Raw genomic sequence first — 13,411 nt, forward strand, 5'->3', positions numbered from 1 at the left:
CAAAACTAGCGATTCGTACTTTATGCTAAGGTAGATACCCGGAATTGTTCGCACTTCATGGTTGGCGACACAGCGCACAGGAGACACTGACGAAGGACACAGTGGTACGCCCTGTTGTTTCCTTGGTTCATGTCTTTTCTGCGCTGCTTTGTCGGCCATCGTGATGTGGCAAATTGAGTCCAACATGCAGCACGAGAGAGTAAGTACTGAATTCAGCCGGAGAACAATGTTCGAGGTACGTTTATTTACAAACACCTAACGTGAAGTGTAAGGCAACAATGTTGAGGCAACAGTTATACCCATTTTTCTATCGTTTAACAGTAGAAGCTCTAAGGAAAAACGCTCCATACAAGGTAACTCGCATACAATATCCTTTTCAAGGGCTTTGATCATGTAAAGTGCGAGCAAGACATTTTACCTTTATTCACTCACAAAAACTGTGATGGGACAACCGTCACTATCCTAAACGTTCTGAAACTTTTAACTGCGAAAGAAGTTACCTTTGTCAACTTGTACTTCATTAACAGTTGCACGAAATATTCACAGTGCAGCTCCGAAACTGTCTCGGGTCACATACTACAGGACCTGGTAAATTTTTGAAAACGACTTTTCTTTAGTGGAGGACGAGCTCCATGAAAAGAACTAAGCTTAAAGAGAAAATGTTAGAAACATCAACATCTTGGCAGCATGTTGGCTTTTGTGTTCTGATTTTGGGCCATAAAATGGTCCACGTAGCCTAAACTCTTAAGTTAACGTACTCCGCTTAGTCAGATATAATCTTACCGAGCATACTGAGCGAGCTTAGGTCTTAGCGAGCATTCTCCGGGTACCATCGCCTCGTAGACGAAGGTGCCCCTCACAATATTTAGCACGTATACGTTGCGTCTCTGTTTACATTGATCAAATATACGCACAGCTCTATGACACCCTTCAAATTAAAAGTAATTATTAGTGAGAATTTCAGGAGAGCGAGGTCACAGGTTACCGCTGTGAAGCCATTCCTCTGGAAATAATGTTTACACTGGTGGCACGTTTTTTTGTTTTTTCTCTAGAAGTCTCCGATATTCATCAGCGCCAACACACGGGCTTGTCTACTGGCCTCTTTTAGCTTGGAAACAAATCTTCGCAGTGTGTTCAGTTGGCGCACGCACTTAATTACTAAGCTCGATTGTAGACACAGAAAGCTTCGTCTAGGCGCACACACGGTCCCTGCTTGGCGTGGTTTCACTTGCACACGCTGTCGTCCGCCCTACACTGACCGTCCGGATCGGAGAGAAACAACACACCGGTCTGGCAGACGCACAGCTGGAACACGTTCTTGTAAGGACTTCCCGACAGCGCTGGCAGCGGTGTCTTCAGGTTCTGGAACACGATGCGCTCAGAGTCCAGGAAGATCTGGGAAGAAATGCCACAGCGAAAGGAAACAACATTGAGACTATCTAAAGAAGCCTCCCATGAGTGCCTGGAATGTATTTCTTTTGTTATGGCAGATTACGATCATGATTTCATGTGTCGATGCGTACGTAACAAGGAGCACATGGAGGCAGCTTATGTTACGCCAGCTTGTTCGCTCCGTCACTGTGTGAACACAGAGGAAAACCTTAACACTAATAAATAAAACGCAGAGAACATCACATGCATCTCGTTTAGAACTGAAAGGGTAGTACACCGCCCGCGTTCGTCGTATTCTTTCCGTTGTCTTGTCCTTTCGCGCTGGATTAGATTATTATAATGCCAGACTACTAGCAAAGCCCAACAGTCAACTCTTTTCAAAACAGATAAACGAGTTTTATGAATGGCCTTCTGGTACTGCATATCTTAAGCGATGCAAATAAAATTAAGAAAAGCAAAGCCACAATTTCGGGGAATGCCCATGATATAATTTTCATTAAAGGTTCACTGCAAAGAACGATTCGAAGTTGGATTTTATCAAACGCTGTAGGAACTAAAAGTGTACTGTCGGTGAACACAGAGATTTTATAAGTTACAAGAGGTCAAAACCATGAAATACAGGTGTTAGAAACATCGGCCAGTCGCCGCCTAGGGTGGTTTTCGCCGAGTCTTTCGTGTTCATCAGTAAATTAACCGTTATAATTTTTGTCGCGGATGCCTAAGTCCAGGCTATGCCACAACCAAATTAAAGAATAATTACGAATTTTTAGGTCTTGATGTCACGAATCTCAATCTCGCTGCGGGGCAGAAAAAATGACCTTTTTTTACATCGCATTTTCCAAGCAATTAATTTTCCTTTTGCTGTCAAACGCGCATCAACAGAGTCAGAACCAGTACTAGAATTTATTTTTGTGAAGTATAATAGTTGGATTCAGTATTACTGAGTGTTCCTTTAGAAGGACATTTTATGAACATCTACAAGCCACCCTATACTTGTTAACTTCAACCGAGAGATTACCCACCTCTCCCTGCCTGGACTGGAGTGTAAGGTTCCGGTGACAAGCGACGCTTATGTCTCCGGCTTTAGACTCTACCAGGACGCCCTGAGGTGCTTCCACCTTGAGTCTTCGAGTGGGAGACTCAAGCCTGCAAAAGACGCGTTTCCGAGTACGAATTTTCGGAAAGTTATATCTTACTATACGATTTGTACCACCACCCATACCAATTCATAATCGAATGTTTTGCCTCAAGAAGTCAGTAGGCATTAAAAGTACTGCTAACGTGTTTTTTTTTTTGTTAAATAAAAACAACAGCCGTGCTGTCTTGAGCACTTTGGATTTAAGTCGAGATTCACAGAAGTTCAGAAGGCAAACCGGCTTCTCAAACTGTATGTTCCATGCTTTTCGGTTAATTATCCACTCCATTCCTCAATCTGGTGCAATAATTGAATTTTAGAAATACTTTATATGAAACAGGTCTGTAGTCTCTTGAGGTTTGTTCTCCATCTGGATATTTTCGTACTCACTTTAGTTGCTTGAACGTCTCCGAACGAACTAGCGGTGTCTGCACCGACCCGTCGAACCTTACACCTCCAGGACCTGTAAGGCCAAACATAGCAAAAATGTGGGCTGCATATAAGGGCTAACAACTGCACAATAGTAGCTCTGCCTGTGAACGACATCTATGCTAATTAATTTAAGCAAATTTCCCGGGGCAAATCCGCTTCCTTTTTATTAAGTGCGCAGTGTGAATCATATGTTTCAAGGGCGGTTTGTTTCACTCGCCAGAACAAGAAACTAAATAAGATGGTCTTGTAGGTTAGTAACTGCTGGGAAATTTCATGTTTAAAATAAAGTACGTCTCCGGCGCGCGCACACGCTGTACCTGTTGCTATTGATGGGCTTCGTGTTCAGCCAAATAAATTGTCTTGTAATACCAATAAAAATTCTGAGTCTTTTTGCTTTCAGCTTTCAGCCTTCAAGCAATCCTTGAGACAGCTCAATGACGTCACCGGAACAGGAGTAACGCTGAAAGCTTTTGTGAGCCTATCACTAAAGTATTACTTGCATGTTCCGTGCACAGTGTCTGCTAAATTATCTCTTTCCGCCCCTGCGACAGCTTTTGACTGCATTATGCCGGACCTTCTGACGTGAAAATCATCACGGCTGCGATTCTGGCCGCTTAAGCAGAACAAGCTCATTACGCTATAGCGTAAAAAAATTCACAGGGACACCTATTCTATTACGTGTTGGCAATGCAATACTTGTAGCAGTTGTTCATGCCTTTACTGGAAGTGATGTTACTTCAGGTCTAGTGACGTCATTTCTATTCAGCCAGTGGGCATGCTTCCGTATGGTGACGTCACTTCTCTCAAGCCAATGGTCGAATTATATGACCGACCCTGCATTTTGGCCCCATGAGGCTTCTAGTGAACACAGTTTCTTTCATAACTTCCCTACTTCGAAATCGAATCCGCCAGTGTAATTCTAGAGTGTGCCTCAGCCCTAGTAATTCTTGCTGATCTGCTTATCTCTCAAAATGTGTTTCTGAGGTGCAATTAAGGTGTGTAACAACCCCGTTTGCTGTGTCATGCTATATAACTTATGGTAATACAATAAAGCGTACTACGTGAGTACGATATGTTTGCGAAAAAAATCAACGTGCTCATCTTTAAGTGAGAATGCAGCTCACCAGTAACTTTGAGAGAATCTGCTGCTACGGTGACTTCATCGTCGGCAGCACGAAATAGGAGCTTTCCTCTGGAGTCTCTGACTCGAAACTCCTCGGCGAATGCTTCGACGATTGAATTTCCTGCAACGATCACAACAGTGCCGCGTTTATGAGCGCCTTGTCTCCTGGCAGCATTCACAACCGATCCAGGTAATAACAATACGCCGACACTTAGCGTATATAAGAGTGCTCCTATTAGTAAGGAGCACAGACAAGCCCACCGTGATTCGGCTGTTAAGATATGAACATGACTTCCGGGATTTGAGATGTTTTAAGCATCATTAAATTGCAAATTAGGCAACCAAGCCACTGTCAGTAATATGTAATAGTAAACTAGGCACACAAAAAATCAGTTTCGAGAAAACTAGTGTCACAGAGGCGTAATTGTCAGTCTATGGCAGAATATATGAGAAAGATTTCATTACTTTCGCTTCGTAGACTTAGGCCATTGGAAATTAAAGGTTCACAGGGCGTCCTTGGCAGTAAATTCAGGTCATGCGTTTTTAAAGAGTGAAGGCATAAATGTAAACTTAACCCAATTTTCAGGTGTGTTTTCAAGTTCATCATCTGTGCGAAACATGACGTTTAAAGTGAAGAGTTCTAGCCTCAGATCTGGTACTATTGAGCGCCAAGAGCTGTTAAATACGTCTTACCTATAAAAAGCCTATTAGAAATTTGCCCTTTGTTGTTTCTGGCATTGAGCGTAATGTTCTTGGAAGACTCTATGTTCAGAGGCTGTTCCTGAAAGAGAACGAAATAAATATTTTATCGAGAAAGCCACAAGCATTACGTTGTTATATACAATTAAACCGCTAAATTTTCCCCGAAATATATCACGAATGGCAACCAAACGAAGAAGAATTCGATTGAACAACCGACTCGTATTCACAAGTTACTCCTTCTTTCAATCTTCATTTCGAACTTCAAACATGAGCATACTGAACAACATTAGCGTGGAAGATTTACGACTGGAGTGAGGCCGCATGTATAGCAATCAATATCTTCTCCACAGTTCCTGTCAAGGAGCCCAGAAACTCCTCTATCAGCACCCGTTTCCAAAAGTAGCACTCGAGCGTGTGACCTGGGTACATTTTCGTCAGTGGGTAATGAAGAGCTCGGGCCTGTTTAACTAGTCACCTCACGCCAAATGCCCCAACAGTTTCACGTTCACTCCTTGTTTTTTTTTGCCTTGCTTACTGTGGTCAGCGCAAAATCGCCCCCCTGGGCAATCGCCCGCAAATAAAAAGCAACGGACACCTGTACAGGGACCAAATTCGACCGAATCACAAACAAGTTCACACAAATCGAGAGCAGGGCGCGTGAGATCGAGTTCTCGCTGGAGCCCATCCAGCAAAACATATTCAAGCCGGCCCTAACGGTCGTCGTTAGCAAACAGCGACTGCTACAGAGTGCCCCAGTGCACGCCCAGGTTAAGGGCTTAATGAAGCTTGCGAGAGGTGCCCCGTGTCGTAGGCTTAATGAGACCCACTGATTGCGTGCCAACCATTATTAACGCCGCCACCGGCCGCCGCACGGCGCCCTCTCCTCTCATGCCCTCCTCATCACCCTCACCCTCGAACGGTGCTCGCGAACCCCGCGTCGCAACGCTACAACAGGTAACCCGGGATGATCGCGCGCGGCATACCATTAACGCCTGCGAGTCGAACCGTATGCGGTGGGCGCGAGGAGTGTGCAGGGAGGTCGAGGGCAGGCCGCAGCGCCCCCTCGTTTCCGTTGCCCGGCCTAGTACATGCGTCGTCGACACGAGCGGTTGGCCTCCGTGGCGCGCTCGCGCGCGTCCGGGTTCGGCTGTGGTTCTCGTTAGAAAAGGCTGGAAAGCGGTTTGGACCCACTTCGACCCCTCCAGCATGCATTCCTCCTTCCTCTCCCTAGGGAAGTAAGTACGAGTGTTTTGGGGACCACGCAATCGCAGCGGCCAGCCGGGTCGAAGTTTGTGCGTGCGGTAGAAGCTTTAGTAGAGGGCGCTTCGAGCAAATGCGAACGCTAAGCAACGGTCCCGCTTCGTTGCGTTTTTTACTGCCGCTGCCTGGCTCCGCTTGAACCTCAAGAGCCGGCGCAAGGGTTCAAACGAAAGAGGGGGGTATGGTGGTGTCTCGCCGAAATGAACGCTCAAGTGGATTTGGCGTTTTCCGGAAATCGAGCCTCCGCAGTAACAACATTGGCTGTTACAGTGAAGAGGATACTTCGCTACGAATCGCTTTATAGGGCAACGTAATTAAGAGAGTCTGCCAGTTCGCTGCCCGATTGTGGTTCAGTTTGTTTAATTCCGGCTTCAATGAGGTGCAATTAAAGTGTGAAAGTGGAGAGGATTGAGCAAAGGGGCGGTTGAACGCAAGACTCATTAACATTTCTATTGATAGCTAGACCCACACGTACTTGCGTCATCATGAATGTCCAATGTTCCCAAATCTTTCCACCAACCGCCGCTAATTGCTGAAACAGACATTTGAGCCCGTGCCGCAATCTGTCAGCCATCCGCTGATCGACTTAGCAAGTGGTACGCGTGATGTTGGGAAACACTGTGGCATTCGTTGCCTTTTTGTAAGCCTCCTCGACAGAGTTTCTTGGTATTTATGTCAAATAAACATTCATTCATTCATTCATTCATTCACTCATTCATTCATTCATTCATTCATTCATTCATTCATTCATTCATTCATTCATTCATACACTTTTCTTCATGGCGAAGGCACCGCACTCGCGAAATCTGTCTCCCTGAGAAGGAAGAATGTTGAGACCTTACCCTCCTTGATCGTATCTGGGCAGCGTAGAGCGAATGCAGGAACTCGGCTTCTCCTTCGAGCCGTACACCGCTTTCCACAATGCGTAGACGACCCATGCCATCCTAAGAGGAGCAGAAAAGGTCAATTTATGAAATGCAGGGGCGTGAGGCACAATTCTCTACAGATTTCTCGGCACCGATCACTGAGGTAAGGTGACATATCCGAATAAACAAATAGAAAATAAATCCTACTGTTCAAGTTCGCGTAGTCGCCGCAAATTCTTCTCTAGATACTCTCGATTCCTTCTATCTTTTTCCCACACTATGCTTCTGCTGATAGAGTTCTTAAACCCCGTGGTGATCGCTTATGCAATCACTTATGCGATCACAGCAATCACAACTGGAGTAAGTTTTAGACTGTGCAACTGGAATGAATGTTCGCTGCCTGAACTGTTCTCTAGAATAGTATCTTCGCCAGAAGCACTATCTTGAGTGGAATAAGAAATCTGCTCTTCTACTGTTCATTTCAGCATGTGCAACTGTGCACTCAGTGTTTAGCTTTTTACTGAAAGGAAGCGTGCCAGAGTAGTTAACGTTGGAGGCTAAGCTCCTGGATAGTTACCACGGCCACTCAACAATCACAACCAACAACCAACACCCAGCACGAATTAAAATATTATCCTAGTTCACCAAAAGGAAGTTCATACTTGTCAGTCATTTGTTAACAACAGTCGCTTTGACATGCTCGCCTTACAGCCACTGCAGCGACGAAATAGCTGCTGAGTATCTACGCCCATTCCTTCTGCCATATTTAGCCCTTTATCATTTTGTGTGAACTTCCATTCTTAGCATGAGAGCCTCGAAATCTCCACACGGTTTCCAGAAAAGTTTAGCTCTACACCGCAAAGCATCTGGAAAAATGATATAATTTTCTTTCAGCTGTCCATTCTCAGGCTTGTGTTCGTTGCGTTCAGTGTTCAAGGGCACACACACTTTCAATTTAAAGAAAGCAGTTATTCTCGATCACAGTGACAAGCAAGGTAAAAGGCCGGTCTTTCGCGCACCAGAGTAGCACCGTGAGCTACGAGGAACATTGTATTGAAAGGTTATGAATTGATTCAGTTGCAAACAGTTGACTCACTCTGTATTAGGATTCAACAGCACAAAAAAATGGGTCACTCACCAGCGAGAAGTCGAGCACCCTGAGCACCCACACTGTCAGCGCTACGTTCATGATGACCATGGCAAACAGGAGCGTCACCAACAAGTATAGGCATCGCTTGCGCCACCCGTATATGCCCACCTGCAAGGCGGGGGCATGGGAATACTATAGCAGTCTTCTTTTTACTACTGTTCTGCAACTTGAAGGCAATTGAGAATGCGTAGGCACATTGGCAGCGAAAAGTTAAGGAAATCAATGCTTGTTTAGCGCATAATAGCCTTAGATGCTTATGCGCCACTAAACCCGACACAACAAGCTTGTTGAAAAGCATAATGTGATCGCCATCTCACCAGGCAGCCTGGAATAGATATAGGCAGCAAAATCCTTGCATGCGAATTGCACTGCGCATTATTTAATATATAGAAGCATACTCTAATATTATATAATATATAGAAGCGTACTCTAATATATAGAGCTAAGAAATAAAATTTCTTCGCCCAAATCACGTTCCATAAACTGAAGATATTGGATGCAAGCAAGCGCCATACCATAACGTTTTCTCTCAACCCAATTTCGGTTAGAATTCAGGCAAACATATGGCGTTATCGATAAACCTAGTCTCTGATTAATGTACCCCATTTACCTTTAGCTCCTTGCATTGCGCTTCGTGCGAAGGACACGAGTTATTTAGCCCCGAGTATGACTAAAACTTTTAGTGTACGCTCCCAGTCGACATGCGTCTGAAACAAGAGCTTTAAGAAACAAACATCGGCTGTTTCGAAACGAATACGAATGGACCTGGTAGGTATTGCGCTCTTACCAGAAAGCTTAAAGCACGTATTCAGGAGAAACGCAAAAACGTGTAAAGTGTTTACGAGGCTACGAGTTCGGGCGAGTTGATTGTTCATGATAAGGGTAGTCACAGCGCGAAAAGACCGGACACACACAGAACTGCGTCCAGCGCTGTGACTATCCTTGTCATATAATGTGTGAGCATCCGCTATTGTGAACGTTTGACTTTGGCAACCTCCGTGATGTTGCTGGCAGTCATCTTGAAAGCGTCAATTTGGTATGACCATCTTCACCACATTAACCAGACGAATATACCCATGGTCACAGCGTTAGGGTCACAACTTGGGGATTTCGTGTACCTTAAGCCATTGATCAAACTAAATGGTGTTTAAAAACAAAAATCTGGCTCCTAATGTCCTTTTTGCGTTTTTACACGAATCACTGCTCGCCAAGCAAAGGTAAAATCGAGAAAAACGGGAGAACGGCACGAGCTCGTTGAAAAGCAATCCGTCATCAACCAAAACAAAGAGGTGGTTTCGATGACAAGCGGTATTTCATTAGTAACGCGAGTCGAACAGAGCAAGCACTAAAAGAAATTAAAAAAACGAAAAAAACAAGAAATAAGCCAGTAGGAAGATAGAGGGAGGGAAAGAAAAGCGCCTTTGTAATTTCAGTCGCCTCATATCGACCCTTGCGCCACTAAATTTGGTTAATCATAAAATCGGCTTGCGCAAACCACTGCGTTGTTCGATTTCGAATTACGAAGAAAGCCGAGATTTTATCGTCTCTCTAGAGCTTGTTATACAAGAGGTGTTTGCTCTGCTTTCTCAACCCAATCATTTGAAACAAAAAGAAAGAATAATTCAAGTGTGGGCGCGAATAGAAATCGCTAATATGAACAGACAGGTGGCTCTGCGGTGGCGACACAAGCGCATGGTTGTTGCATAATCTGTCGCCGCGTCTGCACGTAGGTAACTAATATCGCGCTATGTTCCTGATCTAACGGAGCATATGTTTTGCCCCTAATCATGTGTTCCAATCTCTGAAAATCAATTAGTGCACGTCCGTTACGTGTATTCGTGAGACATGTTTTATCGCATAAAGGCCATTTTCAAGAGTTTTTTTTTTTTTTGCATGCAAAATTGCAGATATGTTCGAGCAACAGCCATGCACGAAAACTGAAACAAAAAAATTAATAAATGCAATTCACTGAAAAGTAGGCACCGAAAAAAAAAGTTTTGAAATTCAATGAATTCCTTCCATATGTTGGGCAGACTATATTCGTACCGCTAGAAGTAAATTCAAAATTTCTAAACTTCCGTGAATCGAAAAGTTTTCACCAAATGTTCACCCATGTCGTGATTCCATTAGGTTGCGCAGCGGTTCGGAAAAGATCCAATTGGCGGCAAAGCGTAAAAGATTGTTTCGAATAAACCAACTACAAGCAATCGCTAGTTTGCACGCAATGCGCAGGTCGAACATTACCAGTTTCAATTTTTATCATCAGTTTGTAATAGAGCTTGGCTAGAGCATTCGCGCGCCTACATGAAACAGAAAGAGAAAGCTCGGCAAAATTGCTTTTTAATGAAAAGTTTGCGCTCGAAAAATAGGTGTGTAGTTATTTCACTTTATTTTGTAGTTACAATTTCGAGAATGCTTGATGTCGTGACAATCTTTACTGTGCCTGCTTGTCCTTGAAATAATTTATTAGGACATGTATTCAGAATGCGTTGGAATCATTGAGTGGGTCAGTGAAAAGTAACTAAAGCACTTTGTATTTCTTTGGGGCTTTGTTATCTACTGAACGACGTATGTTTACTTTTGTGGCCTGAATTTTTAGAGACACCCATTCGCCTTAAAACAGCTTACATTACCTCATTGCGAAGTTTCTCTTTAAGATAGAATCATTGTTTATCTGATCTAGCATTGGGCAAAAAGATTTTTGCGCAGAATAACGTAGCCACTGATTATTTATCATGGGTGCATATTGTCTGCATGCCACGCCTGACAATTGCGCATGCGCAGCAGGCGTCCGTCTGGTCCGGCATGCGCCTACGCTAGCACGCCTCGATTATGCTAGGACTCTATTAGCAGATAGTTTGCGCGCAGCCTGGATGGAGCTTAGTGTTCGCAGTGCGCAAGAGATAGTTTAGCACTGCATTACAATACAGCTCTACCACGCCCAAACCTGGCCTGCGCCTTGCTCATTGAGGCCATCTGCTCATGCGCTGGCGGTGGCTGACGGCAGTGACATAGGGTAGTTCTGTAGAGTAAACTCTATGCTAAAACTCTCCAATGTTGGGTCTCGAGTGCGGGACTACCTGCTGCTTGTGGAGGAAGGCGGCTGCGGCGGCGTCCTCGTCGTGGCATGCGACCAGGTCCTCGGCCACCACGGCATCGACGAAGACGGACGGCCGGCGCTGGTCCCAGGCCGAAGGACGCCGAGGCCCTTCCCACACCGAGGACCTCCGGGAGCCAGTGCCCCCTGCCGGCGTCACCGTCAGCGAAGGCACCAGGGGACCCGCCGCCGCGCCCGCCGACCCAGACGCCATGCTGGGCTCGACTCACCTGCTGCTGTCGTTGGCACAAGAGGCCAAAGAACAAGCTTCGTCATCTCAAAGGTTGTTGGCAGGCTAACAACAACAACAAAGGAGAGACATAATAGTCTAGAGTGTTAGCGCGCTGTACTGAACCCCACTTGAACAAACAAAAGCTTGCGTGCGCCGTTACAGTGCCCAGTTCTCCCACCGAACCATGTGCAAGTTGTAACGCGATGCACATAATGACGTAATACTGATGCAGGATCTTACGTAGTCAGCGCAGCCCTGCTGCTTACGAATGTAATAAGGTGACAACCCTTTTGTCTTTGGAAAAGGACTCGCTGTTCATATAATGAATTAAGTTAATGAATTCATTTCATAGAGTAATTGCTAAAAATATATATTTAATTAATTAGTGAAAGACAAGCCAGATATTGTATTCGGCGAAGAAGTAAGTACATCACACCAGAGACAGAAGGTGGCTTTCATATTTATTTGCGTATTCGGAATGCCCCAAAGTGCCACATTACGACGGCATTGAAGGAGAAGACGGTGGGCGCACATAGGCATTAGCGACATAGCATGCACGCAGGATGTACTAATAACGTGGGCAAAAATAATAATTGACCCGATACTAAGTCTTAAACAATAAACGTCACGAAAACTTTACAACAGACAATAAGTCACCACCATACGAAAACAATAAGGAAACACAAAAAGCGCAAGGACCTTTCAAGTGTATAAATGTGACTAGGTGGTTATAAGTGAGCGCGTAAGCTCCTGAAATGTAGTTGAACTACATTCTGGCAATTTTGGATGAATAAGCTTTACAATTTGTTATTCTGCGCGGCGTTAATGAGCATGCATAGTTATTCTGCGCGGCGTTAATGAGCATGCATAGTGGAACGAGATGCAGCGCTGAGTTTTATGAATGGCCACGGTGCTCAAGATGACTGGTGGTGAATGAAAGAAGTCATCATGAACGGAAAGATGCTGATATAGTCTATGGAAAAGGGATCAATGAACAGTTTTGTGGTGTTAGGATAAGTTGCCTAACTAATGTTCGCTCTTTAATGCTTGACTAGTGTGTTACGTTAGTAACATAAAATATTAATAGGGCAGCCCAGTTTTGCAAGGCTTCGGGGTTACTGATGACGTAACCTTGTTTGTAATCCGAAATGTTACACGCACACTCAAGTTTGGGACAGATTAATGTAATGTATGCAATTTTGTTTTATTTTTACATTTAATTGAACTCTATTAAATTGTGCAAATTTGCAGTTCTTGTATGTAAAAAGCAGCGCATGTCTGTACTGTGGACCATTTTCAAGTAAGTCGCAGAAATATTACTCAACAGTGCATTTCCGTATCTCTTTTGCACTCGAACTGCAGTTTGTAGTTATTTTGTCTCATTTCTTGATAAAAACTGAAACAGTGGTTATCACACCAAACCTAAGCTGCGGTCGCCATGGAACTGGGCTAAACGAAAATAGTTTGGTTGCAATAAAAAATACAAGTTAAAATATGCTTTAAGCTCTCTTCAGTTGTTGACGCCTGATACGCTAAAAACCGTACATGCAATTTAACGCTACGTCGTTTATAATGAAGCCCAATTTAAAAGAAATATGTTCCTGACAGTAAATGCATAGGTTCCGGGGAATATAGATGAGTTCAATTAACTGTGTTTTTAGAGAAAACAGGATGACGGATAATTAAACTTGCCTCTCATTTATTTCTCTTTTCTGGAGACCGCCTGAAAAAGGCAACATAATTGATTGCACTCAGTCCACGTGCAACCTTTCCCTGATGTATTCAGCGATATTATAAAAATTATTCATTGCGTAAAAGAATCGCTCACCTTTCACTGGATAGGTTTTTATCAAATATCGTTCGCGCACTGAGATGAGCGCAAGAAATGAATCAGAAAGCTGCCTTTCCACCGTGAATAATGGAACGGCACAAATTGCGCTGTCTACTCACTCCTCGTGAAGCACACATAGTGATCCAACGCTGCACTCTGTAGTGAATTTTCCCGCCCATGTCTTGAGAGGT

At 44.2% G+C, this 13,411-nt stretch overlaps 1 protein-coding gene across 3 annotated transcripts in view; it reads right to left on the reverse strand.

Moving 5' to 3' along the window:
* Positions 1 to 222: 222 nt before the first annotated feature.
* The window catches only part of LOC144124978 (zeta-sarcoglycan-like), a 50,097-nt gene continuing 36,908 nt past the window's right edge, over positions 223 to 13,411 (reverse strand). The window contains exons 2-9 of one of the 3 annotated variants that reach the window (XM_077657973.1): positions 11,141 to 11,393; positions 8,049 to 8,168; positions 6,887 to 6,988; positions 4,776 to 4,863; positions 4,084 to 4,203; positions 2,918 to 2,990; positions 2,415 to 2,538; positions 223 to 1,395 (exon numbers count right to left, since the gene is read on the reverse strand). In XM_077657973.1, coding sequence (XP_077514099.1) covers positions 1,225 to 1,395; positions 2,415 to 2,538; positions 2,918 to 2,990; positions 4,084 to 4,203; positions 4,776 to 4,863; positions 6,887 to 6,988; positions 8,049 to 8,168; positions 11,141 to 11,371 — 1,029 coding nt within the window. In that variant the 5' untranslated portion in view covers positions 11,372 to 11,393 and the 3' untranslated portion in view covers positions 223 to 1,224. The remainder of the gene's footprint in view (positions 1,396 to 2,414; positions 2,539 to 2,917; positions 2,991 to 4,083; positions 4,204 to 4,775; positions 4,864 to 6,886; positions 6,989 to 8,048; positions 8,169 to 11,140; positions 11,394 to 13,411) is intronic. The other 2 variants (XM_077657974.1, XM_077657975.1) reach the window with 2 other exon arrangements.

The sequence above is a fragment of the Amblyomma americanum genome, chromosome 3 (assembly GCF_052857255.1).
Source record: "Amblyomma americanum isolate KBUSLIRL-KWMA chromosome 3, ASM5285725v1, whole genome shotgun sequence".
Classification (NCBI taxonomy): Eukaryota; Metazoa; Arthropoda; class Arachnida; order Ixodida; family Ixodidae; genus Amblyomma; species Amblyomma americanum.